This window comes from Rhinopithecus bieti, unplaced genomic scaffold (genome assembly GCF_001698545.2).
Source record: "Rhinopithecus bieti isolate Rb0 unplaced genomic scaffold, ASM169854v2 scaffold_47995, whole genome shotgun sequence".
Taxonomy (NCBI): Eukaryota; Metazoa; Chordata; class Mammalia; order Primates; family Cercopithecidae; genus Rhinopithecus; species Rhinopithecus bieti.
This window is the reverse complement of record NW_016819498.1, coordinates 1,337,444-1,365,275: the sequence shown is the minus strand read 5'-3', so window position 1 is coordinate 1,365,275 and position 27,832 is coordinate 1,337,444. Positions and strand designations below refer to the sequence as shown.

General features: G+C 40.4%; 1 protein-coding gene across 1 annotated transcript in view; it reads right to left on the bottom strand.

The window, feature by feature from the left end:
- The window catches only part of EML6 (EMAP like 6), a 261,918-nt gene that overhangs the window by 37,036 nt on the left and 197,050 nt on the right, over window positions 1-27,832 (bottom strand). The window contains exons 25-28 of the mRNA XM_017859044.1: window positions 24,555-24,643; window positions 18,436-18,612; window positions 6,572-6,773; window positions 6,336-6,462 (exon numbers count right to left, since the gene is read on the bottom strand). Coding sequence (XP_017714533.1) covers window positions 6,336-6,462; window positions 6,572-6,773; window positions 18,436-18,612; window positions 24,555-24,643 — 595 coding nt within the window. The remainder of the gene's footprint in view (window positions 1-6,335; window positions 6,463-6,571; window positions 6,774-18,435; window positions 18,613-24,554; window positions 24,644-27,832) is intronic.

The window sequence follows — 27,832 nt, the reverse complement described above, 5'->3', positions numbered from 1 at the left end:
GTTGAGCCTACAAAAGGTTGCGATATTCCTTCCAGAGAAAAAAAAAAAAACTATTTTTTTTTTTTTTTTTTTTTTTTTTTGAGACGGAGTCTCGCTCTGTGGCCCAGGCTGGAGTGCAGTGGCCGGATCTCAGCTCACTGCGAGCTCCGCCTCCCGGGTTTACGCCATTCTCCTGACTCAGCCTCCCGAGTAGCTGGGACTACAGGCGCCCGCCACCTCGCCCAGCTAGTTTTTTGTATTTTTTAGTAGAGACGGGGTTTCACCGTGTTAGCCAGGATGGTCTTGATCTCCTGACCTCGTGATCTGCCCGTCTCGGCCTCCCAAAGTGCTGGGATTACAGGCTTAAGCCACTGCGCCCGGCCTAAACTATACTCTTAAAAAGGAATATCTCCCAATAATAAATTAACTCATACTCAGTTTATCACCAAATATGTGGGCAGAGTGACAAATGATTTAAGAAATAAAATAGTAATTTGCTTAATTGATGTATCTTTCCCTTGAGAATTCAAGTATCAGTTGGAGATGTAAAAAAATATATTTTTTGAGCTGGGCATGGTGGCTCTTACCTGGAATCCTAGCACTTGGGAGGCCAAGGTGGTAAGACTGCTTGAGCCAAGGAGTTTGAGAATACCCTGGGAAACATAGTAAGATCACCCTGTCTCTAAAAAAAAGATTTGTTGGTATGGTGGTGCACACCTGTAGTCCCAGTCCCAGGTTCTTGCGGGGCTGAAGTGGGAGAATTGCTTGAACCCAGGAGGTTGAGGCTGCACTGAGACAGGATCACACCACTGTACTACACCCTGGGCAACAGAGCCAGACCCAGTCTCAAATATATATACTATATATATATATATATATACTATAGTATAATATGTATAATATACTTTTTTTTTTTTTCTAAGTTGATATTATAAAACTCCAAATCTTAGGCCAGAGGACTAAATGACAAAAATGGAATTTGGACTGACCTGAAATGTGGGCCTCCTGGCAGATGTCTCTAAATTAAGTTGATCTTCCCTCCCGCAAAGTGACAGCTTATGCGTGTCTGTGGAGTAGCCACGTCCTGAGCCAGTCTCTTGTCAATGGAGGAGCTCATGGGAGGGCAGGAGGATACAAATTTCCCCACAAGAATGACAAAATACAGGGGCATCACTGACATCCCAGTAGGAACCTGGGACACTTGGAGAGCTGTACTTTTAAGAGAATATTATGTTACTTCCTACTTTTATTTTTCACTTCCATATGTGTATGTTTTGAAACAACAAACAAAATCTTTACATCCTGACTGCTGGCATCTTCCAACATTCATATTACCACCCAGCCATATAATACTCACACATGGCTAGTGCAGGAATCGTTGACTGTCTAGCCCAGCTGAAGGCAGTATGGTTTGGACCAGTGACCACTGCATGTTGTCTCGTTCTCCCTCCTCCAAAGTGGTGATTCAAAAAAATTATCTTCATTCTGTCCTCTCTTTACCACTATTTGGCAAGTTAGGGTGGTTAATATTATCATTAGCCACAGGACCATGAGGGGCTTTATCTGGACCTGGATGAGAAAATTTCACAGTACTCTGAGATCCTGAATATGGCGACTGGCTGAGACTTTGAGCTGCCTCTTTTTGGAAGGTGGTATAACTGCATTTCAAATTACATATAGGATAGTGGGGTTTCATGGTGGTTTTTTTTTTTTTTTTTGAGACAGATTCTCGCTCTGTCACCCAGGCTGGAGTGCAGAGGTGCCATCTTGACTCACTGCAACCTCTGCCTCCTGGGTTCAAGCGAATTGTGCCTCAGCCTCCCAACTAGCTGAGATTACAGGTGTGTGCCACCACACCAGGCTAATTTTTGTATTTTTAGGAGAGACAGGGTTTCACCATGTTTCCTAGGCTGGTCTTGAACTCCTGGCCTCATGTAATCTGCCCACCTTGGCTTCCCAAATTCTGAGATTACAGGCGTAAGACACCGTGCCTGGCCTATATTTAGGATAGTTTTAAATGGGGCCATTTTAAGAGGATATATAGGGCAAGAAAAGGGTGAATTGTAGTAGACATTTTCTATTTTGGGTCTATCCAAATCACCTCTGGGGTAAGTGATTACATTGCTAGTCTATGGTGGCAGGTGACTATTTCCAAGGGAAGAGTCAAAGAATTTTTCTCCCTAGCCCACAGTGATTGGTTCAAGGGTAGCCTGGGGCTCACCAGAGCCAACAGCACCTCAAAAGACATTTGTAGGGGGGACTTGTGAATCAGAAGCAATTCTTTCCTACTGATTTTGAACCAGAGACTGTAAGTTCTGCAGCCATTTTTCTATCTGAAGAACTGTAATAACCCAGAGGAAGCAGAACTGAGATATGAAGGAAAAAACCAGAATCCTGGCAGCCAGATTTGAGTTCTCTTAACAAGTGATACCTGAAGTTGCCCTACCCCTGCATACTTAGGTGTGTAAACCAGTAAGTTCCCTTTTGCTTAGGCCAGTTTGGGTTGGTTGACCCCCTTGAAAGCCCCTACGTTATAAATCAAAAAACAGTATATAAGCTAGGTGTGACTTCAGTAATGTGAAAAGAAAATTCCCCATTTTACAGGCAACTCTAATAATTTGGTACTGAGCAAACCTTAGGGATTTTACCGCTTGATGAATTGGGGAAAACTGTTTTTACTGAAGTCTGAATACAGGATCTGGGCACCATCCCTCATGTTGAGATGATAATAAGCATTTTGCATCTGAAATTGCTCTGAAAACTATGCTTCCCCTTCATTTTTTCTCCCCAAAAGGAACTTTCCTGACATTTTAAGTATCAATTAAATATCTTAAGTTTGTAGATGGATAAAAGATTACATTATAAGAAAACATGGCAAAGGAGGTGAGGTCAAAAGCTGAGAGCAAGAGGTGTGTCAGGTTGGGGCGTGGCACTTGAGAGGCAGGAAGGTTTGGAAGGGTTCCTCTAGACCAGAATTAGCATCAGGTTGGCTGGGGATGAAGGAGGGTGGCGTGGGGTAGCCCTGAGTGTCCAGAGAAGGAGTGAAAGCATGGATTCCCAAAAATAAAAAAGACTTCATGACTTTCCTCAGCCACGCACCACACGCGGCAGCTGAGCAGCAAGGGTTCACCCAAGGTTGGGGACCAGCCAGATGAGTCTAGGTCACGGAGGCAGGGCATCCCGGTGTGCTAGAGGAAAGCTGGAGTAACTGGGCTACCTGCTGAACACCTCACGGACATTATATATCTGGTAGGTATGGCCCAGGATTCTTTTGAGACCAGTTGTAAATTTCTTCTCAGCTTCCTCATTTTTTGAAAGATTAGAACTAAAGATCATACGGCTTCTGAAGAATAAGAACTCACAATGTAATTAGCAATTGTACAAGGAAGCATGATCTGAAGTCTCACAGCTATTTTAAAGTCAAATAACGGAGTCTAATTAGAAGCAGTCCACAGCTATCTTAAAATTTAGGAATTAGGAATTCAGTTGCTTAAAAGGTAATTGATGCATAAAGCACAGCTGCCTTCAAGGCATTTTTCTCAGTAGCACAGGTGCCACAGTCATCTCACAGTTTCTAATTGTTTTTAGGTGACAGGGGATTTACCAGAGGTAGAGCTGCCTGAGACATTGCTAAGAGACAAAACAGTGCTAAGGATCTGCGTGGAGTGGCCGTTCCAAGCTCACATCTCTTTCAGTCCTCAAGTACTCGTCTCCCATTAGTCTCATTGGTGCATGTCTTGAACCAAGTGTTTAGAAAAAGCACCCAGGTATATATAGGTATTTGCAGGTATATACAGAAGGCATCATGACGGGAACACCAAGGAAAACCCCTGCCTCTCAAATCTTCAAGCAGGGCTTGAAGTAGCCAAAGAAAGCAGTGTCAGGGGCTGTTGGGCAACAGCCCTGAATATTCCCAGGGAGAAGCTGGCCACTGCTGCCTGGCTTCATGTGGTTCTGATGTCAGCGTTCTTCTGTCTCAGGCCCTCTGTCATTCCAGGATGCTGGAGTCCACGGGCCCTGTTTTATACCCTAGCTGAGGACTAAGATATGGTGTTTAACTTCTTGTGCCACCCTCCCAATTCCATCACTCATCCTGCTTTCTCTCAAATTCCCTGAATGCCCTGACTTGCCTGGCAATGTTCTCTTTTGTGGTCCAGAAGCTGACTACAGTCTGATCTCTGAGGTTCAGGCTCCCCTAAAATTACTGACCAGGACTGGTGCAGTCTGCTTGTTCTTGGTTCTGATTATGATTTGCCCCCATGGAGGCTGCTAAGTTGGGCATCATTTATTGCTCTTTACTAGCTGACCCTACCTGGCACGGCCCCACTCTGCTCCCAGCATGCTGTGCAGCTGGCAGTGTGTGCTCCAGTTACAGTTCCTTCTGGGAATTGAGGCTGTCAAGGCTTTTTAAGTTATCTAGGAAGTTGCTCTCTACAGAAAAGGCTTGATTATTCCTCCAGACCCTATACTTATCTTAAAATTGTTTTCTTCGCTAAATCCTGGTGTGAACTTTTTTTTTTAATGCTAGTAAAGTACTGAACTGCCTACCCCATCTCATAATATTATAAGGCTTTTTCCTTTTGTTAAAAAAGAGTGTCAATCCAGCGTATGCTACTATACAGCTTCCTATCTGATGTGGGTATAGCTTGATAATAAAATGGGGTAACTTGAAAATTCTGAATTTTAAAATAAAAAATTATTGGGGTCCTCTCTATCATCAGTCCTCCTACCTTTCATTAAGTTAGGCAGCATGAGATTTTGACAGACTTGCCCAAAGAGGCAACAAGACAAGAGGATTAGGTGAGCCTTGGTTTGGGTTTGAAATCAGCTGCAGTGTTTGGAATTTGGGGCTTGGGTTAAATGATTATATTTTGGTGGCTGGCAAGAATCTCAGCATGATGTACGACTGAGTTACAGAAATCAGCCAGAAACACCCTTGGGATAATGGCCATGTCAACTCATTTCATAATGGTATGTGAAACCAGAAATGAAATTAGAAAGACTGGGTAGTTTTGTTTTGTTTTTGTTTTTTTTTTTCCAAAGGAATGTATAATTCAGGTCAAACATTCTTTTTTTAGAGTGGATTATTTAAGTGGGAGGCCTATTCATGCACTTCTATGCATATAGTTCTTTTTCCCCTTAATTCTTAGAATTAGGACATGTAAAATTGTCTGTTTGTGGCCACTTTAAAACCATGTTGCAAGCAAAATGAACTATAAAGACCACTGCAGAAAAATCTCTATTTTTTTCTTGAAAGAGAGCTCTGAATCTTTGTAACATCTAACAAAGACACTAGGGAAAAATTAGGGCTTTTTTGCATTAGATTCAATCTTCTTGCCAGTAGCACACCCACCATTTACCAAGTTTATTTTAACATCTGGCACTGAATTTAAGGAAGAGGAGCAGGAGGAGGTTACATTTTTTTTGCATCTAAAACCCCACATAATAGTAAGAAGTGATAGGTCAGACTTATTAGTTATTGTTAGGCAGAAAGCCATACTAAATGCAAACTACTTGAATCTCATAAATTACATATTGCGGGACTAGTGTATTGCGAACATTGAGCCTACCTCAATGTGAACAGCCAACAGAATTCTTAAAACATCTTTGAGATCAATGAAATTCTTTTTAGTTATTAGAGTTTTTATTCAATATCCTCTCTCAGCATGAATATGATACATTAAGTAATATAATAATTCTGAGCTTTTCTTTTTAGAAATGCTAAAGTGTTTAACAATTCTTATCAATACTTAAAATAGCACATTGAAAAGCCCTAAAATAATACCAGAAAACACTCTTTCTACATAGAGGATCCAAGGCAACAAAATCAAATGGGATAGGCTGGAATTGCCAAACCCACCTAGACAAATCTGGGCAAATGAAGACACAGTAAGAGAAGATACACCAAGTGAACGGAGTATAAGGCACAGCTTCTGGTTAGAATGGAAGATGGTTTTTCACAACTCCACAACTATTCCTCCATGACCTCAGAAGCCTGTCCTCCCTCCTACCTTGCTGGTCAGCAGGCTTTCCTGTCAGCTGCCACAGTCAGGACTGCTTTTGGAATACCCTAGCATTTTTTCTGGGCATGGAGAAGCCTAGCCCAGCTAAATTTCATGTCTATTCAAGGCACATTCCAGAACCAACTTCCACAAAGTATAAACCACCCTTTGTCACGTACTGGGATGTTGTGCAATTTTTTTCCCCAGCTTAAGCCTGTGTACAGGTGAAGACCCTGTGCAGATTTATAAAAGACTGACTTAAGTAGCAACTTTGAGGGCAAAGAAAATGCACTCTGGTTTAAACAAGTTTGTTGTCATCAGATATAAGAGCAAACAAACCTGGCAACACCATACCTTTCTTCCACGGAAACTTCCTTCAGCTGCTGGTGTGGCTTGGTGCCTTCCATTTCCCTGATGCTCACAGCATAGATCTTGGTGGTGTAGTCAATGGCCTTTTCTCTAGCAACATCGCTGTCATAGCCTCAAACAACAAAAAGAGAATGGGGAGCCAGTTGGTTTGCAGTGGCCCAGGAAGGGAGGTGGTGGGAGGTATAGTGGGCACAGGAGGCGCGTGGCAGGTGGGGGCTCACCTCCATCCTCTTCCACGTCGGTGTCCGACTCCTCGCTATCTACCAGCTTGCTCTCCTGGGTCCCCACAAACTCCCTGGTCCAGATCATCAGGGCTGTGTCGGCGCCGCCCACTGTGAGCAGCACAGAGTCATTGTGCAGCCACCTCACGTTGGTGACGTGTGCACTGTGCCCCACGTACTTCTTGAATCTTGCGTGCTGTCCCTGTAAAGCCCGAAATTGGTGATTACCCCAGCCACTGTCTCATTATTTCTTTCTCTGGGCTCATTTATCCATATTAATTTCTACTGGTTTCTACTGGATACAAAGTAAACAGTTCAACAGCAATTTCCCTACATTTCAACTAGAATGTAAGCTCCATGTGGGCAGGCACTAGGTCTCTTTTTTTTCTTCACACAGTACCCAGCTCACAATAGGTCCTCAATATATATTTTTTGAGGGAATGAATGAAACGTCAGACTACAGAACCTATTTTCTGGGAATCTGTGGACATATAAAAAGTTTGTTCTGGTTCTCTCAAATGTCAAATGTGCTGTCTCCACAGGTCTTTAGTGTAAACTCCTGACTGAGTCTGGCTGACATCTGAGATCAAAAGTGTCTTCACAGCCATCCCGTACAGTGACTTTTGTACCATAGTGGAGGCAGTGGCAGAACAGCAAAGGATCTCTTATAAACTTGGGGCCTCAAGTAAGATGTAAAATGAACTAACAGTTTCTGCCACAGACGCTAGAAAGCATTTTTAACAGAAACACTCAAACACTGATTTAAAGACAAAGCTCCTTTTCAACAAACGTAGCCAAATCCATAAAACCCAATTTATCAGTAACAACTAAAAGCTTTTTGACTGGTGTGCCCAGGCCACCCCACCTTTATCCCCAGTTGAGGGCAGACGGCAGAGGGTGGAGGGTGGAATGTGAGTCAGCTGCTCACGCCAGGGCAGTCCTGACAAGTGGTGCAAAATCAAAGCTGGCACCAGAAAGAGTTTCCATATTCAGCTCATGAGCCACAGCCTGGCAAAAACAGCTGCAGCAGTAGCCATTTAAAGAGGTGGAGTTTTTCCATCCTCTCAGCGACTCCGAGGGAATACCTTACACAATCTGGAAAGCCACATGCACTCTCTGAGGTGGTGAGAGAGCCACCAGTATCCTAGATGAAAATTTTATTAATTTACAAGTGGCTCCCAGAGGGGTTTGGACTGGCATGCTGGAGAATCTGAAACCAGCATAGACACACGGCAGCGAACAGGTGCAGGAGCATTCGTGACTTTGTAATACTCCTGGTCAAGATCTCCCTGTATTTGGCCAACCACTAGCTGACAGCAGAGTGGAACTGCCAACTCCTCAGTAGAGTACTGAGCCTAGAAAGGTTCCTGAAGCAAACAGGCAGGTCTATTTCCAGGAGGCCCTCCAGAGTCATTAGTTTGCTAGCATAGGCAGAACAAAAGAATTTCCAAGAAAAACCTGTTCGAACATGTGAGATCCAGAAGGCATGGAAACAGAGGACAATCACAGCAGCTTGCAGCCATGTGCCCTGCTGGTCTTCTAGCTGGAAGCAGGAGCACATCCAGTTTATATACTACAAATGCAAGCTGTTTCTTTACAGAAGTAAAAGAGCATGAGAAACGCCTCTCTACACCCTTAACTTATAAGAGGGACACAGGGTTTCCAGATGGGAAGAAAAAATGCAAAAAAGAAAGGTTCAGGGAAAAACAGACTCTTAAGGGATGAAATTCAGGTTGCAGAGGGAAAAAAGGGACATAGAGGAAGAGAAAGAGAGGAAAAAATTCAGGGCCAATGAAGAGATTTAACAAGGCAGCGATTCTCCCAGCAGTGGGTGATTCAAGATTCTCAGAATAGGAAACGAGATCACTGCTCCATGCAACAATAAAGGGAACTGACACTTGGTAGAAGGTTCTGTGAAAGCAGCTGCTGTTTCAGGAAGAAGACACTGGCAGCGATGTTCAGTGGTTCTCGGCAGGGCCTATGGAGGAAACATCCTCAAGACCTGGCACAGCCAGTGCGATGAATGACCTTTCTGGGTCTTCAAGCCGAATCTGCATTTGTTACACCCATCAGAACTTGCTGCTTCCCCACGACTCTCTTATTCATCGAGTGATGAAATAATGGATGATAGCTCCAGAAAAACCTGGAATATGGGCAGGTGCAGTGGTTCATGCCTGTAATCCCAGCACTTTGGGAGGTTGAGGTGGGCAGATCACTTGAGGTCAGGAGTTCAAGACCAGCCTGGCCAACATGGTGAAACCCCAACTCTACTAAAATACAAAATTAGCTGGGCATGGTGGTGGATGCCTGTAATCCCAGCTACTCGGGAGGCTGAGGCAGGAGAATCGCTTGAACCTGAGAGGCAGAGGTTGCAGTCAGTTAAGATCACACCACTGCACTCCAGCCTGGGCAACAGCAAGACTCCATCTTAAATAAAAAAAAAAAAACCTGGAATATGTCTCCAGAGTAGTGGTTGCCAATCCCTTGTAGGGAGGAAATTTCTGAGAATCTCATGAAAGCTGGGCACTCACCCCCTACATTCACATTTCAGTTTCCCTATCTGTAAAATTTTCCATGCAAAGTTTCTCTCTGAAAAATCATCCTCCAGAGCTTTTGACATTCTGAGCAGGAAACTTAAGGACTTGTGGGCATGGAGGGTTTTAAAAATGCAAATGACATAGTGGCATTTTACTCTCTCCATTTAGCAGAAGGGCTAGGTTTGCAAGGGAAGGGAGGCTATGGGAAGCAATCAGCAGGCCATACAGATGGAGTCAAAAAACAGAATTTGGTTTTCTGATCCATGGTTTAAGATACTACAAAAATGGGTCATGCTCTTGTTAAGGCTCTGACAAAGGTTAGAGTCTGTCTCATGGAGGCTGGGACAAGATGGTTGTCAGGGCACTAACGATCTAACTGAGAAGGCTTTAACCTATAAAACTGAATATTAATAAAGATACACATCTGGCATGGAAAGAAAAATGCCTGGAAGAGATACCCACTCATGGGAAAGTAGAATGAGAAAAAGAGCCAAGATAATGAGATGATTTTAGCTCCTAACAAATAGAACTTGAATTTTGGACACAGAGCTGTGTGGTGGTAATAAGATCTCACAGGTATCACCAAGACTGATGACATAGAACTTAATGCGAGAACATAGCAATGGCATGGTACATTAGTCTGCTTGGGTAACCATAACAAAATGCCCTAGGCTGGGTAGCTAAACAGCAGAAATTTATTTCTCACAGTTTTAGAAGCTGGGCAAGATTAAGGTGCTGGCCAATTTGGTTCCTCGTGAGGGCTCTCTTCCTGGCTTGTAGATAGCTGCCTTCTCACTGTGTGCTCACATGGAGAGAGTACTGTGTGTGTGTGAAGAGAGAAAGCTAGCTCTCTGGCATCTCTTCTATAAGGACACTGATTCCATCAGATTAGGGCCCCTCCCTTATAAACTCATTTAATCTTAGTTACTTCCCTAAATGTCCTCTCTCCAAATACAGTCCCATTGGGAGTTCGGGCTTTAACGTAGATTTGGGAAGACAACCATTCAGTTCACAACAGATAATGAACTTTGTTCAACAGAGTGAGAGCAGTTGGACAAGTGTGACTATACAGCTGGAAATATTCATTGGCAAGAGATTCATGTATTTTGGAAGGAAAGTGTGGCAGAAAAATCAGATTTTTTTTTTTTTTTTTTAAAGAAGAGGCCAGATGCAGTCGCTCATGCCTATAATCCCAGCACTTTGGGAGGCCAAGGCAGGTGGATCACCTGAGGTCAGGAGTTCGAGACCAGCCTGGTTAACATGGTGAAACCCCATCTCTACTAAAAATATAAAAAAACTAGCCAGCTGTAGTGGCAGGCACCTGTGATCCCAGCTATTCAGGAGGCTGAAGCAGGAGAACCACTTGAATCCAGGAGGCAGTGGTTGCAGGGAGCTGAGATTATGCCATTGCACTGCAGCCTGGGCAACAAGAGCAAAAACTCCATCCTCAAAAATAAGTAAATAAGTAATTCTTTTTTAAAAAAAAGAGGAAGACAAGTGATTCTATCAAAATAATTCGTATTTGGCTAGTAGTCTTTTTAAGCTATGAACCTATTTCTTCAATCAAATCTGACACAGAACTTAAGAATGAAAAGATAATTTAAAATAATGGAAAAAGATTTGTACAGATACTTCCCAAACAGTAAATAGACGAGAAAGTGCTCAGCATCCTTAGTCATCAGAGAAATGTAAACTGAAAACACAACTGGATACCACTATCTACTCCCCAGGACAGCTCAATTTTATGCATCTGACAACACCGAGTATCAGCAACTGGAACTCTTACATTTCTGGTGGGAATACAAAATGATACCACTTTGGAAAAAGGTCTAGCAGTTTCTTAAAATGTTATATATTTTCTCCATGACTCAGAAATTCCACTCCTATGTATTTACCTAAAAGAAAGAAAGCATATGTCTACAAAGACTTGTCTAAAAATGTTCATAGCAGCTTTACTATAACTCAAAACTGGAAAAGTATGTTCATCATAGGAATATGGATGAACAAACTGTTATATCCATACAATGGAATTCTACTCAGCTATGAAAATGAATGAACTATTATGCAACATGGATGAATCTCAGAAACATCTCTGAGTGAAAGAAGCTAGATAAAAAGCAGTACCTATTTCATTTATATGAAATTCTTAAACAGGTAAAATTTATGGTGAAAAATACTGGAATAGTTGTTTGACCTGAGGAGGGAGGGGACATGGGGACTGGCCCAGACGGAGTATGAGGAAGCAGCCTGGGGTGACAATGGCCTGTATATCTTCATAAGAGATGGTTATATAGGTATATGAGCTTTTGGTCAAAGCTCATCAAATGGAACACTGAACATTTATGTATTTCAACTGTATATAAATTTTACTTAAAAAATACCATAAGCAAATCTTGAACTCTAGATAATAATGTACATGATGTAACATTTAGGGGTAAGAAATCTTGATATCTAAAATGTACTTTTTCCTCCCAGCTTTACTGAGGTATAATTAACAAAGATTTTATATATTCAAGGTGTACAACAAAATTTGATATATACATACATTGTGAAATAACTACCATAATCAAGCTAATTAATGCATTAATCATGACATAGTTACCACTGTGTGTGTGTGTGCATATTTGGTAAGGACACTTAGGATCCACTCTATTAGCAAATTTAAAGTAAATAATACAGTATAATTAAATATAGTCACCACGCTGTATGTCAGATCCCCAGAACTTATTTATCTTAAAAGTTTATACCCTTTGCCCGGATGTGGCGGCTCACGCCTATAATCCCAGCATTTTGGGAGGCCGAGGCAGGCAGATCACCTGAGGTTGGGAGTTCAAGACCAGCCTGATCAATATGGAGAAATCTCATCTCTACTAAAATTACAAAATTAGCCAGGCATGGTAGCACACGCCTGTAATCCCAGCTACTAGGGAGGCTGAGGCAGGAGAACTGGTTGCACTCAGGAGGTAGAGGTTATGGTGAGCCCAGATTGTGCCATTGCACTCCGGCCTGGGCAACAAGAGCAAAACTCCATCTCAAAAAAATAAAAAAAAAAAAGTTTATACCTTTTGACCAACATCTCCCCATTTTCCCCCACTCTCCAGTCCTTGGCCACCACCCTTCTACTCTCTACTTCTACGAGTTCAACTTTTTCAACTTCCACATATATATGAGATCACAAAGTATTTGTCTTTCTGTGCCTGGCTCATCTCACTTACCATGTCCTTCAGGTTCATCTACACTACTGCAAATGACAGGATTTCCTTCTTTTTTATGGGTGAATAATATACCACCATATATATATGTGTATACACACACACACACACACACACACAAGTACTTTCCTTATCCATTCATTTGTTGATGGATACTTCAGTTGTTTCCATATCTTGGCTATTGTGAATAATGCTGTAATGAACATGGTGTAGATATCTCTTAAAGATACTGATTTCATTTCCTTTGGATATATACCCAGAAGTGGGATTACTGAATCATATATTAGTTTTTAATTTTTTGAGAAACATTCATATTGTTTTCCATAATGACTATACCAATTCGTACACTGTTGGTGGGCATAACAGTATACAAGAGTTCCGTTTCTTTACACCCTCACCAACACTTGCTCTCTTTTTAATAGACATCCTAACAGGCATGAGGTGATATCTGTGATTTTGATTTACATTTTCCTAATTAGTGATGTTGAACATCTTTTCATATACCTGTTGACCATTTCTATGTCATCTTTGGAGAAATGTCTATTCAAGTAATTTGCCTATTTTAAAAGCATGACTTTTGCTATTGAGTTGTCAAGTTCATTATATATTTTGTATATTAACCCTTTATCAGACACATGGTTTTACAATTATTTTTCCCATTCCATAGGCTGCCTTTTCATTTTGTTGATTGTTTCATTTGCTGTGCAAAGTTTTTTAGTTTGATGTAGTCTCACTTGCTTTTGTTTTTACCTGTGCTTTGGCTGTTACATCCAAGAAATCACTGCCAAGACCAATGTCAAAGAACTCTTTATATTTTCTTCTAGGAGTTTTATGATTTCAGGTCTTACATTCAAGTCTTTAATCCATTTTAATTTTTCCAAATGGTGTGAGATAAAGATCCAATTTCATTCTTTTGAATGCAGATATCCAGTTTCCCTGACACCACTTATTGAAGAGACTGTCTTCTCCTTATTGTGTACTTTTAGTATCCTTGTCAAAGATTGACTATATAATATGCATGGATCTATTTCTGGCATCTTTATTCTGTTTTACTGGTCTATGTGTCTGTTTTTATGTCAGTACCATACTGTTTTGATTACTATAGCTTTGTAATATAGTTTGAAATCTGTATTTCAAAGTGTGACACTTCCAGTTTTATTCTTTCTTGGGACTGCTTTGGCTACATAGGTCTTCTGTGGTTACAAACAAATTTTAAGGATGTTTTTCCAATTTTTGTGAAAAAAATGCCTTTGGAATTTTCATAAGGATTACATTGAATCTGTAGATTATTTTTTGGGTAGCGTGAACATTTTAACAATATTAGTTCTTCCACTCCATGAACACAGGATCTCTTTCCATTTGTGTCTTCTTCAATCTATTTCATGAGTGTCTTACAGTTTTCAGTATACAGTTCTTTTGCCTCCTTGGCTAAATTTATTCCTAAACATTTTATTCGTCTTGATGACACAGTTTTTTTTAGATAGTCTAAGTACATAAAAATGTAATTGAACTGTGTATGTTAGCTTTGTATTCTACAACTTCAATGACTTTTGTGAATTCTTTTTTTTTTGAGACAGAGTCTCACTCTGTCACCCAGGCTGGAGTGCGGTGGCGCGATCTCCACTCACTGCAAGCTCCACCTCCCGGGCTCTCGCCATTCTCCTGCCTCAGCCTCCCGTGTAGCTGGGACCACAGGCACCCGCCACTACGCCCAGCCAATTTTTGTATTTTTAGTAGAGACAGGGTTTCACCGTGCCAGTCAGGATGGTCTCGATCTCCTGACCTCATGATCCGCCCATCTCGGCCTCCCAAAGTGCTGGGATTACAGGCGTGAGCCACGGTGCCCGGCCGACTTTGTGAATTTTAACAGTTTTCTTGGGGGGCAGTCTTTAGGGTTTTCTATATATAAGATCATGTTGTATATAGAGATAATTTTACCTCTTTCTTTCTGATCTGGATGCTTTTCTCTCTTTTCTTGCCTAATTGCTCTGGCTAGGACTTCCTTGACTTGTTCCTGATCTTAAAGGAAAAGCTTTCGGCTTTTCATCATTGAGTATGTTAGTTGTGGGTTTTTCATTTATGGCTTTTATGAAAGTTCCTTCCTTTGATATCTAATTTGAGTGTTTTTAATCATGAGAGGATGTTGAGTTTTGTCCATCCTTTTCCCACATCCAATGAGATAATAAAATGATTTTTATCCTTTATTCTGTTTATGTGGTATATCACATTTACTGACTTGCATATGTTGAACCATCCTTGCATCCCAGGGACAAATTCCACTTGATCATGGCCTATGATCTTTTTAACGTGCTGTTGAATCTGGTTTGCAGTATTTTGTTTCAGATTTTTGCACCTATATTCATCAGGCATATTGGCCTGTAGTTTTCTTGTAATGTCTTTATCTGGTTTTGGTCTCAAGGTTCTTCTGGCCTTATAAGATGAATTTAGAAGTGTTCCTTCCTCTTCAATTTTTTTTTTTTTTTGAAAGAGTTTAAAAGGACTGGCAATATTTTTTCTTTAAATATTTAGGAGAATTCACACATGAAGTCACACGGTCTTGGGCTTTTCTGGGAGGTTCTTGATTACAGATTCAATCTCCTTGCACATTATTGATCTGTTCAGATTTTCTATTTCTTCGCAATTCAGTCTTGGTAGGTTGTATATTTCTAGAAATGTATCATTTCTTCTAGATTATCCAATTTGTTGGCATGTCATTGCTCAAAGTAGTCTCTTATGATCCTTTGTATTTCTACAGTATCGGTTATAATGTCTCTTTCATTTATAATTTTGAGTCTCTTTTTGGCTAGTCTCGCTAAAGGTTTGTCAATTTTATCTTTTAAAAAAAAAAAAAACTCAACTCTTAGTTTCGTTGGTCTTTTCTATTCTCTTTATAGTCCCTATTTATTTCTGTTCTAATCTTTATTATTTCCTTCCTTCTGCTAACAGTAAGCTTAGCTTGGTCTTTTCCCAGTTTTTTTAAAGTGTCAAGTTAGGTCATTTGAGGTCTTTATTTTTCTTTCTTAATTCTACAGTTTACTTTAAATTACAGAATTTAGGTTGTGGGTTTCTGTGAGTTCACTATATTATTCTCTTGCCTTATGTGTATGCTTGAAAATCTTCACAGTAAAATCTTAGGAAAAAAGCATACACAGAAGCTGAATGTGCAAAATACAAAACACAGTGTAACTCTGTTAAAACAGGAATAGGATTCCAGAGCTTTTGCACAGGTTCCTTCCTGGCCACTTGAGATACACCTCCCTGGAACTCTGGTCTGAGGAACACAACTTGAAATGATGGTGATATATAGATAAACCACCTTGTCAGGCAGGGAAAGTACTAGCAAGGTGCAATAGTACTGTGGGGGTTTTAGTTATCTAAATAGCTACTCCAAAACCTCAGTCTACTAAAACCAGGGTATCACTAACTTTTTGCCTTGTACTGCTAGCAATTTCATTTATACGTAGAAATAGCAAGAAAAATGGCTACTTAGAACTAAATTCTGATTAAATAAGAAGGGCTGGTAAGTGACAGATCATTGGCAGAAGGGTGCCAGGTGGCTTTGGGATGGGCAATGACGGTAACACTGGACATAATCAGATGTGTATTTTAGAAAGGGCTACTGATGATAATCTAATCAGATATTAACAAAGGAAGGAGAAGAGAGGAAAAGCGTCCAAAGTAACCAAAGTGGCCATAGAGGTAACTGGCATGTTCAGGTTAAAATGTACAAATGACAGGAGGAGCAAACCATTGAGGATGAATACAAAAGCCTTGCACAGATTTTTAAGTGTAGTTTCTGGAATGAAGACAAAAAATAAGACTTTTGAAAAGGATGTGAAAGATATATTTAGGGATAGAAGCAAAATAGAGAAGAGTTAGGAACACTTCTTAATCAGATGGCTTCACATGAACTGAAAGTCAATTTCTCACTTCCTCTGTCAAAGAGAATGCCCTTGAAACCATGAAGGAGAAAACAACTCAGTTACATGAGTACAGGTACCTTCAAAGGTGACCACAGAAACAATACAGTAATAGCTGAAAAGTTTAGAAATCAGGAGAGGTGGCATCAAACATAAAGTGGTTCTTGTATCCCAATGGGAAAACAAATAGGTTCTGGCAAATATTGATTCATGAGGTGATGTAATCCCTTGAAAATTCTAGGATGAAATATTACACAGGAGTTCAATAAGCATTTGGAAAAAGAAGTAGTGATAACCAGACAGTAACAGGTACACTGTGAACTAACCTCACATATTTTATTGGTTGACTTACTAGGAGAGATTAAGGATGACAGAGACCAAATCCACTTGTCTTTAGGCAAGACATTTGCCAAGTATTTAATGATGTCTCCTTGGACTAGGATAAATGGCTGTACAGGGAGGTAAATTTAAATATCTGTTACTGATTAAAGAACTGTTACAATGTGTAGATTAACAAACAGAATGTCAGCTGGGTGTGGTGGCTCATGCTTGTAATTCCAATACTTTGGGAGGCCCAGGTGGGAGGATTTTTTGAGTCCAGGAGTTTGGGGCCAGCCTGGGCAATATAGTGAGACCCCATCTCTACAAAAAGTAAAAAAATTAGTTGGGCACGGTGGTATGCACATAATCCCAGCTACTGGGGAGGCTGAGGTGGATTGATCGCTTGAGTCTAGAAGGTAGAGGCTGCAGTGAACAGTGATTGTGCCACTGCACTCCAGCCTGAGAAACAGAGCAAAACCCTGTCATTCATTCATTCATTAGTTAAAATAAATAAATAAATAAATGGAATGTAAAATTGAATTGACGGGGAGGTTCCTGGAGTTGACGTTTGATTGTTCCAGTTTCTCTTTTTTTCTATGATTTAGAACTCAGGATTTTGAAAGCAGAGGATGACATGATGCTGCAAGGGAGAGAAAATGCTTTGACAAGGTATTCAAAGATACAGATAGGATGGAACATTGAGAGGAAATAAATAAAACTTTTTGGTATGAATGTAAAGTTCTGTATTCAGATCTCAGAAAATCAATTGTGTAAGTATAGGCTGGGGATAATCTGAACATTTTGAGATTGACGACTATGATTCAATTTTTGTAGTGTGGCAGGCAAAAGGGCCAACGTCAGTTTCGTTTGATTTAATACAAATGTAAAAATCAAAACCAAGGTAGCAGTCCCACTGTGCTCTGACCTGATCAGATTACAACTGAAACACTGAATACAGTTCTAGATTAGACAGTTGAAGGAAGAATTGACAAACTGCAGCGTGCTTAAATGGAGGGGACAGCTGTAAGCCATGGAATATGGGAAACATCTGAAGGAACTAGAAATGTTAGGCTGGAAAAAAAATGAGACTTCAGGGGGTCAAATGTGATCTTACTAAAGATGATGGCTGTTAGAGGAATGGAATTGTTTAATGATGGTTCAGAAGGTAGAATTGTATTTAAAAAGAAAAGAGGCCAGGCACAGTGACTCACGCCTGTAATCTCAGCACTTTGGGAGGCCAAGGCTGGTGGATCACAAGGTCAGGAGTTCAAAACCAGCCTGGTCAAGATGGTGAAACCCTGTGTCTACTAAAAATACAAAAATTAGTGTGGCATGGTGGCAGGCACCCGTAATCCCAGCTACTCGCAAGGCTGAGGCAGGGAATTGCCTGAACCCAGGAGGCAGAGGTTGCAGTCAGCTGAGATCATGCCACTGCACACACAAAAAAAAAAAAAGAGGAAAGAAAAGAATTCAGCTCAACACAGAGGAAAACATTTTAATAATTGGAGGTATTGAAAAATCAGTTGGGCTGCTGTGTGGTATTAAGTTCCTCCTCTGTGGAAGTATCCTAATAAAAGTTAGAAAGGCACTGGTCTGAGAGGTTGTAAATGTAACACTTACTTTGTAGTTTGTGAGATGTTGGATTTGGTGACCACTAAAGACCTTTCAAGATAGAGTTCTATGCCGTGAGAACTGCACTGAAATTAGTCACTCAAACACAATGGCAGGGAGGTTTTTATACAGCATAAATAATACTCCGATAATATGAATTGCTTATGACTTCAAATTTTAAAAAATGCACTTAGATACAATAAGATAGATTTAAGGTTATTTATGAGACTGAGCAAGTAAAGATAATAAACATGCAATATTACCTTGACGGGATATGAGAAAAGCTTAACAAAACCAAAATCATCTCCAGTGGCTAAAAGGGAACAGTCTTTGGTAAGACTGGCAGCATTGACATCAGTTATATCGCTATGTGCTGGCCAGATTCCCTCACAGGTGGGTCCCAGGACACAGGTCCATGTGTCCCACTGTATCTTCTCAGTCTGAAAAAGAATGAAAGAGAATTATATTTTTGCACAACCTAGTCTGTTTTATTTAAAAGAAACAGTTTGCACCTGAGTAATTCTAAATTACTCTGACAATAGGTATTTGTGTTGAGTGCTGAGGTACACAAATTCTAAGTTGCATATTTAAAGTGGTTATTTGCATTAAGAGACCAACACTGCAGTCAAATACCCAAGTGTTTTTCTCTAGATAAAATGAACATTTTGAAATTGTGGAAATTTGACAACAATAAGGTATTTTAGTTCTTAACTAGACATTTATACACTGCATAAGCCATAAGCTGGATCCAGATTCCCCAACCCCAGCGCTGATGTCTTAGGCTTGAAAATTCTTTGTTGTTGGGACTGTCCTGTGTATGTCAGGATGTTTAGAGCATCCCTGGTCTCACCCAGTGGATGCCAGTAGCATACCCTTGTCCCCAGGCATTGCCAAATGTTCCTGGGAAGCAAAATTGCTCCCAGTTGAGAATCACTAAGCTAGGCTGATCAATGGAGATGACCATTTAGCAAATTATTTTAAGAATTTACAAGACACAACTTAAAAAAAAATGACTGCTTCCTTGGAGGAAAAAGTAATAAGATTCTGCGGCAAGCTTAATATCCTGTATGCTCTAGAGAGACTACTGTAAAAATCCGAAGAGCTATTCATATTGTATTGCCATGAATCTTTTATCCTTTAAAACTGTTTTGTCTGAAATTCTTGGCTAGAATATTTGTAATTTTTATAGGTTAAACCTGATAAGATTGAGGGTTTTCTTTCCATTTACTTAAAACAATAATAAACAATAACAACAACATTATGGCTTTCCTGGGAGATTTTGTCTCATGCACTTTCATTCAAGATCTGCTATTACACCTTAATATTCCACTTTCTTTAGACAAAGCACTGCTCATGAGGAGTATAAGAAATTAGAGAACTGTAGCTAAAATTAAAGCCCAGATCTCTCCTTTTCAATCTGAAACTGCTTTGCACGTTGCTAATGTACCTTGCCTAATTTCTGCTTGTTGTTATTGCTTAGAAGAGAAATTACAAGATAAAGATGCAGCCAGGAGTTTTAGTCACAACATGGTAAGATGCTATACATTTGTTAGTCACTCAAATTTCTCCTCATTTAATCTTGTGTGTTTCTTTTGGAGGCACACAGAAGTGGAACCAAAAATCTGCATCTGGTCCTGTGACTTGGGGGCCTCAGGTAGGAACACAGACTGAGGTGACTCAAGATGGTTCCCCCAGAAATCATCTCAGTTTTAGAAGTAGAGTCCCTCAACCCCTTATGATGTTCTAACCTAACCTTCACAGGAAGAGAAGCAGGGAACCATCCCTTGCTGGTTCTGGAAGCAGGCTTTTGGCCATTGACTCCCTTCCAAATTCTAGATTCCATCTCCTAGTCCACTTGCAATCCCCACAGTGATGCTGGCCTCCTTATCCCAGCAGGAAAGGAAAGGGAGCTGGTATTCCTCCCCTGGCAGACACCCCAACACAACACCATTGGCCAGATCAGGACACCATACTCTCCAGGGGAAGCAAATGTCTAACTTGCTGGAAGCTACAGAAACTGGACTTAAAATGGAGCATTAAGAATGATACCTATAATCCACCAATGCAAAAGGGTTATATAAACTTGTTAAAAATGCTGGAACTAAGATAGAAGGAGAGTCCTCAAGGGATCCCTTCCTCAGCACCTTGCCTCAGGTAGATGTTATCATTTTGCAAAGGAAGCAACTGAGGCCCACAGAGAGGTTACATCACTGCAGTCACAGTATGCTTAGGAAGCCGAAGGGGGAGGTTTGCTCCAGAGACTTTGCCTCCCAGTATGGTGCTACTTTAACTGTACCATTCGTATCAGATGGATTTGAAATAGGCATTTTAACATTTGTCATATTTTAACAATTTGCTGGGTAAGCTTTGTATTAGTTTACCATGATTGTTTCTTAAAAATAAAATGCTTATTTGAAAAAGATTTTCCAAAATCCCTCATGCTCAGTCGAAGGGCCTTGGCACCACTAGGGAAGTTGGCCAAGAAAGCATCAGTTGGAGGGACTTGCAACCAACATCATCACGAATCAGCCTCTGGAGTAACAAATGTGCACCATGGGGTAACAAATTAACTTTCAGAGCAAGCACCTGTCACTTTGGGGAGCATTATAACATCAATTTTCCTCTTGTGCATTTTCTTTTATATAATAATTGCTCATCTGTTCCAAGCCAGCCTCATCCTCCTCTGCCATTTTGTTAAATTACATTTCATTTTAGTATACTTATTTGGGGGCATTAAAACAGGAAGGGAAAGTACAGCTGAAGTGATGTGAAATGATGCTTAAATCCACAGGAGAAACTGAGAGGCTTCATGGTTTAGGCCACGGAGTCACACACAGATGTCTCTGGGTTGAGATCACAGTGCTGTGGATCTTTTGCCCTCACAGAGCCTTAGTTTCCTTATCTGTAAAACCAGATTGACAACTATTAGGTAAAACTGTTATGAGGATTAAAATATAGGTGTATATATTCTGAAATTTGCATGGAGCCAAAAAAGAGCCTGAAAAAGAACAAAGCCAGAGGTATCATTTTACTGGACTTCAAACTACACTACAAGGCTACAGTAACCAAAACAGACTGGTACTGGTATAAAAAGACATACAGGCCAATGGAATACAGAACCCAGAAATAAAGCTGCACACCTATAACCATCTGACTTCGACAAAGTCAACAAAAATAAGCAATGGGGAAAGGACTCTCTGTTAAATAAATGGTGCTGGGACAACTAGCTAGTCATATGCAGAAGAATGAAACTGGACCCCCCCATTTCACCATATACAAAAATTAACTCAAGACGGATTAGATATTTAAATGTAACACCTCAAATTACAAGAATCCTAGAAGAAAACTTAGGAAATACCATGCTGGACATTGGTCTTGGGAAAGAATTTATGACTAAGTCCTCAAAAGCAATTGTAGCAAAAACAAAAATTGACAAGTGAGACTTGGCAAGTTTAATTAACTAAAGGGCTTCCACATAGCAAAAGAAAACATCGACGGAGAAAAAAGACAACCTACAGAATGGGAGAAAACATCTGCAACCTATGCATCTGAAAAGGATCTAATATCCAGAATCTAAAAGGAACTTAAGTCAACAGGCAAAAAAAAAAAACCCCATTAAAAAGTGGGCAACAGGAGTTGGAGACCAGCCTGAGCAACATGGCAAAACCCTGGCCCTACTAAAACTATTATACAAAAATTACCTGGGCATGGTGGTGTGCATCTAGGGTCTCACCTACTCAGGAGGCTGAGGCAGGAGGATCACTTAAGCCCAGAAAATCGAGGCTACAGTGAGCCGTGATGGTGCCACTACACTCCAGGCTGGGTGATACAGCAAGACCCTTAAAAAAGGGTCTTAAAAAAAAAAAAGTGGGCAAAAGATATGAACAGATGCTTCTCAAAAGAAGACATACAAGTAGCCAACAAACATGAAAAAATGTTTATCACCAATCATTGGAGAAATGCTAATCAAAGCCACAAGATGCCATCTCATACCATTCAGAATGGCTATTATTAAAAGTAAAAAAAAATAACAGAATCTGGTAAGACTGAAGAGTAAAGGAAATGCTTATTCACTGCTGGTGGGAATGTAAATTAGTTTAGCCTCTGTGGAAAGCAGTTTGGAGATTTCTCAAATAACTTAAAGAACTACGATTCTACTCAGTAATACCACTACTGGGTACATACCCAAAGGAAAATGAATTGTTCTACCAAAAAGACACATGTACTCATACGTTCATTGCAGCACTATTCACAATAGCAAAGATATGGAATCAACCAAGATACCCATCAGTGACCAACTGATAAAGGAAATGTGGTACGTATACACCATGGAATACTATGCAGCCATAAAAAATAATGAAATCATGTTCTTCGCAGCAACATGGATGTAGCAAGAGGCCATTATATTAAGAGAATAAATGCAGGAACAGAATACCAAATACCACGTTCTCACAAGTGGCAACAAAGCATTGGGTACACACGGACAGGAAGGTGGGAATAATAGATACTGGGGACTGCTGGGGGGCAGAGAGAGGAGGAGGCAAAGGCTAAAACACTATCTACTGGGAACTGTGCTTACTATCTGGGTGATGTCATCATTTGTATGCCAATCCTCAGTATCATACAATAGACCCATGTAATAAACCTACACATGTAACTCCCTGAATCTAAAATAAAAGCTGAAATTCAAATAAAAAATAAAGGTATATAAAGTATCTGGCAGTCAACAAATGACCAGTGAATGAATGACATAATTAAAAATATCTCTTACTCAAGGCCATAAAAGCTCCTCTACATAAAAAAGTAAAGGCCGGGTGCGATGGCTCAAGCCTGTAATCCCAGCACTTTGGGAGGCCGAGACGGGCGGATCACGAGGTCAGGAGATCGAGACCATCCTGGCTAACACGGTGAAACCCCGTCTCTACTAAAATACAAAAAAAAAAAAAAACCAACTAGCCGGGCGAGGTGGCGGGCGCCTGTAGTCCCAGCTACTCCGGAGGCTGAGGCAGGAGAATGGCGTGAACCCGGGAGGCGGAGCTTGCAGTGAGCTGAGATCTGGCCACTGCACTCCAGCCCAGGCGACAGAGCAAGACTCTGTCTCAAAAAAAAAAAAAAAAAAAGTTAAAAAGAGGACAGATCAGAGACAAATAAACTGGAACTGGGGAGAGGAGTGAGATCAACATTTCTCAGTGAACAATTTCCATTAATACAACGCCATGATCTATAACAATGTATATTTTTAAAGTACTACACATATACTTCCTTTACAAACAATGAAAATGCAAAGGTACACGTGTCTAAATGTCTTTGGGAGAACCTTACAATACTGGGATGGTTTAAGATACTGGCAAACTGAAGCGAGGGAGAGGCAGATGCCTGCCACTCAGTGGCATACCCTTACCTCCTTTTCCTCTAAGGAAGCAATATTTCTTCATCCTTGTCAACACTTAGACCAGGGCTCGTTATGTGTACACCGTGAAAGAGGTACATGTCTACAAAAGGCATCTAGCTTTCAAGAGGGTGTTAGTTTAGGGATTCAAAAATTTTATCTAGGCTTTGATTTCAGCAATTAAAAAATGATGTATGTAGCTAAGGACACGAGGAAACACAGAAAAAAGAAAACAGTTTGATACAATACAATGGTCAGATTGCAGATTGTTTTCGTCTCAAAAAAATAATTTCCAGGCTGGGTACGGTGGCTCACATCTATAATCCCAGCACGTTGGGAGGCCGACGTGGGCGGATCACCTGAGGTTAGGAGTTTGAGATCAGCCTGGCCAACATGGGGAAACCCCATCTCTACTAAAAGAATAAAATTAAAAAATTAGCTGGGTGTGGTGGCAGATGCCTATAATCCCAGCTACTCGGGAAGCTGTGGTGGGAGAATCTCATTAACCTGGGAGGGAGAGGTTGCAGCTAGCCAAGATGGTGCCACTGCACTCCAGCCTGGGCAAAAGAGCAACACTCCACCTCAAAAAAAAAAAAAAAAAAAATCTGTTGTTATAGATAATAATGTTCATAATTACAAATAAACATTGAGAAAACATGCTTCAAAATGTATGTTCATAAAAAGCTTTGCACAAAATGACATGTCAAATAGAAAAAGGAATATATAACATCCAAATTGTTAGCTTATTCATTGTCTTCAGGCAGAGAAAAATTAAGCAGAGCATCAACTGTACATTGCTCCACCAGCGTTGTGATAAATCCCTATGTTCTGGGAACCTGGAAACCAGATTAAGCAATCGGATTTAAGACATGATCAAGCTTAAAGGTACACTAAATATAATACATATTAGAAGTTAACGTGATAGGTTTTATTAAAATGCACATATTAAATCTTCACAAAATATCTTTAAAAATCTTTGTGTATGATTGTTACCTCTGAAGGTCTTATTATATGCCGTTTGCCTCTTGGAGCTTCGAAAAAAAGTTGTTCTTTGGCACCTGAATTAACTTGCAATAATTTTCCTGTTACAACAGAATGCAGTAGAGAGACAATTAAACTCTGACTTTAACTCTTTATTATAAAATGAGAAGCACGGGTGCCGCTATTTTGATTCCTTTTAATCAAAGTCTCATAAATTGAGTAAAAACATTTTGAATTATTCAGAAGGGCGTGTACTGCCAATGACATGGTGTGGTACAAACCCCAAAGCTGTGATTTTCAGAATATGGACTCCATAAAATTTGACCTTGAACATCATTCAAATAACAGAAGAATAAAGCTTGATATGTTTTACTCTGCTGCACTGAAAACATAGTTTTCCAAAGCCTGAGAAAATCAGTTTTCCCCTCTTTTCCCAGTTGCCTCTCAGCAAACTGTGTTGGCAAGAATATGGCATTGGAAGATTATGGCAATTAGAAGTAAATCGCTTATTGTGGGCATTCACATTTACTTCGGCCTGAATTCTAAGTTTGCCTTTAAAGCCTAGAAACAGAACACACAAAATAAACCATAAATGCTCATTCCTTCCCCACCCTCTGGTCTTACTTGAAAATTTGACAAGAAATCCAGGACTTTCCCCAAAGAAAATGTTGGGCAAAAATAGTCTTTCAGTCTAATGGACAATTATAATCTTGGATTTGATGTTGAAAAAGGTTAGATTTCCTACTTCTTCTCCTACAATGGCAACAATCTTGTAAGGCTTAAAATGTAAAGGACTCAAGGTACATATGTTCCAGTATTTTTGGCATTTTAAAAATATTATGGAAAGTTTCAAACACATATAGAAGAGTATAAAGAACCCCGGGATGCCCGCTGTCCAGCCTCAACAGCTATTAACACATGGCCAACCTTGTTTCATGAACCTCCACCCTAGATTATTTTGAAGCAAATTTCAGACACCATAATATTTCACCTATGAATAATTCAGTATACATATACATAATATTTCTCTTTTTGTTTCTTCCCCATAACTATGGCATATCTAGTAGTCTTGAAATATCTTTCTTAGAAAAATAATACCAAAATAAGAACTTTTCGGTTTAGATCGTGTTCTTTAGCACTTAAATAGGCACCAATTTGATCTGAAATCTAGCTTGGCTAATCTTTTTTGCTTGTTTTTTTTTTACTTACTTTCTTTTTTTTGAGATGGGGTCCTCTGCTCTGTTTCTCCCCCCCCAGGCTGGAGTGCAGGGGTGTAATCTCGGCTCACTGCAACCTCCACCTCCTGAGTTCAAGCGATTCTCTTGCCTCAGTCTTCTGAGTAGCTGGGATTACAGGCACCCACCACCACGCTTGGCTAATTGTTGTATTTTTAGTAGAGACAGGGATTCATCATGTTGGCCAGGGTGGTCTTGAACTCCTGACCTCAGGTGATCCGCCCACCTCGGCCTCCCAAAGTGCTGGCATTATAGGTGTGAGCCCCCACGCCCAGCCTAGCTTGGCTAATCGTGAGAAGTTGTAGATCTACTTCTATATGACTAAAAATAAGGTTCTCTCATTTCTAAATGACAACTGTCATCATTTCTAATTTGGTGAATTATAACATTAGGGGATTTTTCCTTGACTTGGAGCAAATGTATCTGAAAATGTGTACTCTGAAATGGGCACATCTTCTGACTTTATGGCTGAATATATGTAAGTGAGAAAAGAAAAAAGGGAGTTAGTTATCTTTGGCTATTTAGAATCATAAGAAAATGAGTAACCAATACTGTAAAGTAATTCTATTTTTAGGACAATCAAGAGTGACTGCAAATGACAAAGCATGTGGACAAACAGTTAAAGTATTCAGTGAACACATTCTTTGAAAACAGCTAATTTTAGATGATGTTTGGCCATGAGATACTAAAATAACTCAGAGGACTGTAATCCTCAGATAAATCCCAACAACTTACTTTACACTATAGTTTCAAAGATCATACTTCACTTAAAACCAAAACGAGAAAAATCTCTCAGTGAGGTAATTTATGATTGCAAAAATATTTGAGAATCTAAACACATAGACAAGTACCAGAAATGCGGGATAGCATTGCAGACAGCTCGTAGGGTCCCCATGTAGCCCATGCCCGTTCCCTGAGAACTGCCTCCGTGGTCATGTTTGTACTCTGGGGGCAGACGTTGACCCTGGAGGGGCCAGGCCCACACTGGGCTGGGTAATCATATTCTCTTGGGAAATTGGCATCCAAGAGGCTGAATCAGTTGGTGCCTACCAGGATGAGATGTGGACTTTGGGCCCGTGGGTGGCATTTTGGGGCAGCTGAGACTGGCCATGTGCAGATGAGGTAGAGAAAGGCCGCTTGTGCAGAGAGAGGGGTCATAGGCAGAGGTAAGACCCAGAAGAGCAGCGGATGCTGAAACTAGCTGCCTACGAGTGGGAGAGGAGTGGAGAGGAACTGCTTGCTTGGTTCCTGTGCATTCTCTAGTTCATTCCTAAAGTTAGTTCCTTGGCAGGTTGTTTCCTGCTCTTGGATTCTATAAAATATCTTCGTATCTTTCCAATAAACTCATCTTTTATTATGATTTTAAAATTTAAGCCAGTTTCCAGCCTGGGCAACATAGTGAAAGCCCGTATCTACTAAAAATACAGAAAAAAAAATTAGCCAGGCATAGTGGCGGGCGCCTGTGGTCTCAGCTGCTTGGGAAGCTGCTGTGAGAGGCTCTCTTGAGCCCAGGAGGTACAGACTGCAGTGATCTGAGATCGTGCCACAGCACTCCAACCTGGGTGACAGAGTGGGATCCTGTCTCAAAAAAAAAAAAAAAAAAAAGGGGTTTAAGCTGGTTGGTGGGTTTCTGTTCTTTGCAATCAAGGATGTGAAGAAGAACAAACCAAACCAAAAAGCTATTCTTCTATTAGGAAAGAATAATTAAGAGTATTTTTTTAAAACCAAAATTTTCTTTACTGCTGCTAATACACATTTTTTAAGCATGAGGAAATATTTAGGTCACCACTCCTTTTTCTCTCTGCCTGCTGTCTGTCTCTCTCACTCTGTCTGTCTGTCCATCTCTATCACCACTGAAATATTCTGAGGGCGAGGAGCAGAATCAAGAACAAAAACTCTGTTTAATGCATTTATAATTGCTCTAGAAAAACAGTAATCCTATTCTTTCAGAATCACATTTTTATCACTGGAAATATCTGCTCACACAGATTAAAAGCTGAAAGACACCCATGTCCTTACATCACACATCTTGCAGGTACCATAGAGCTTTGCAGC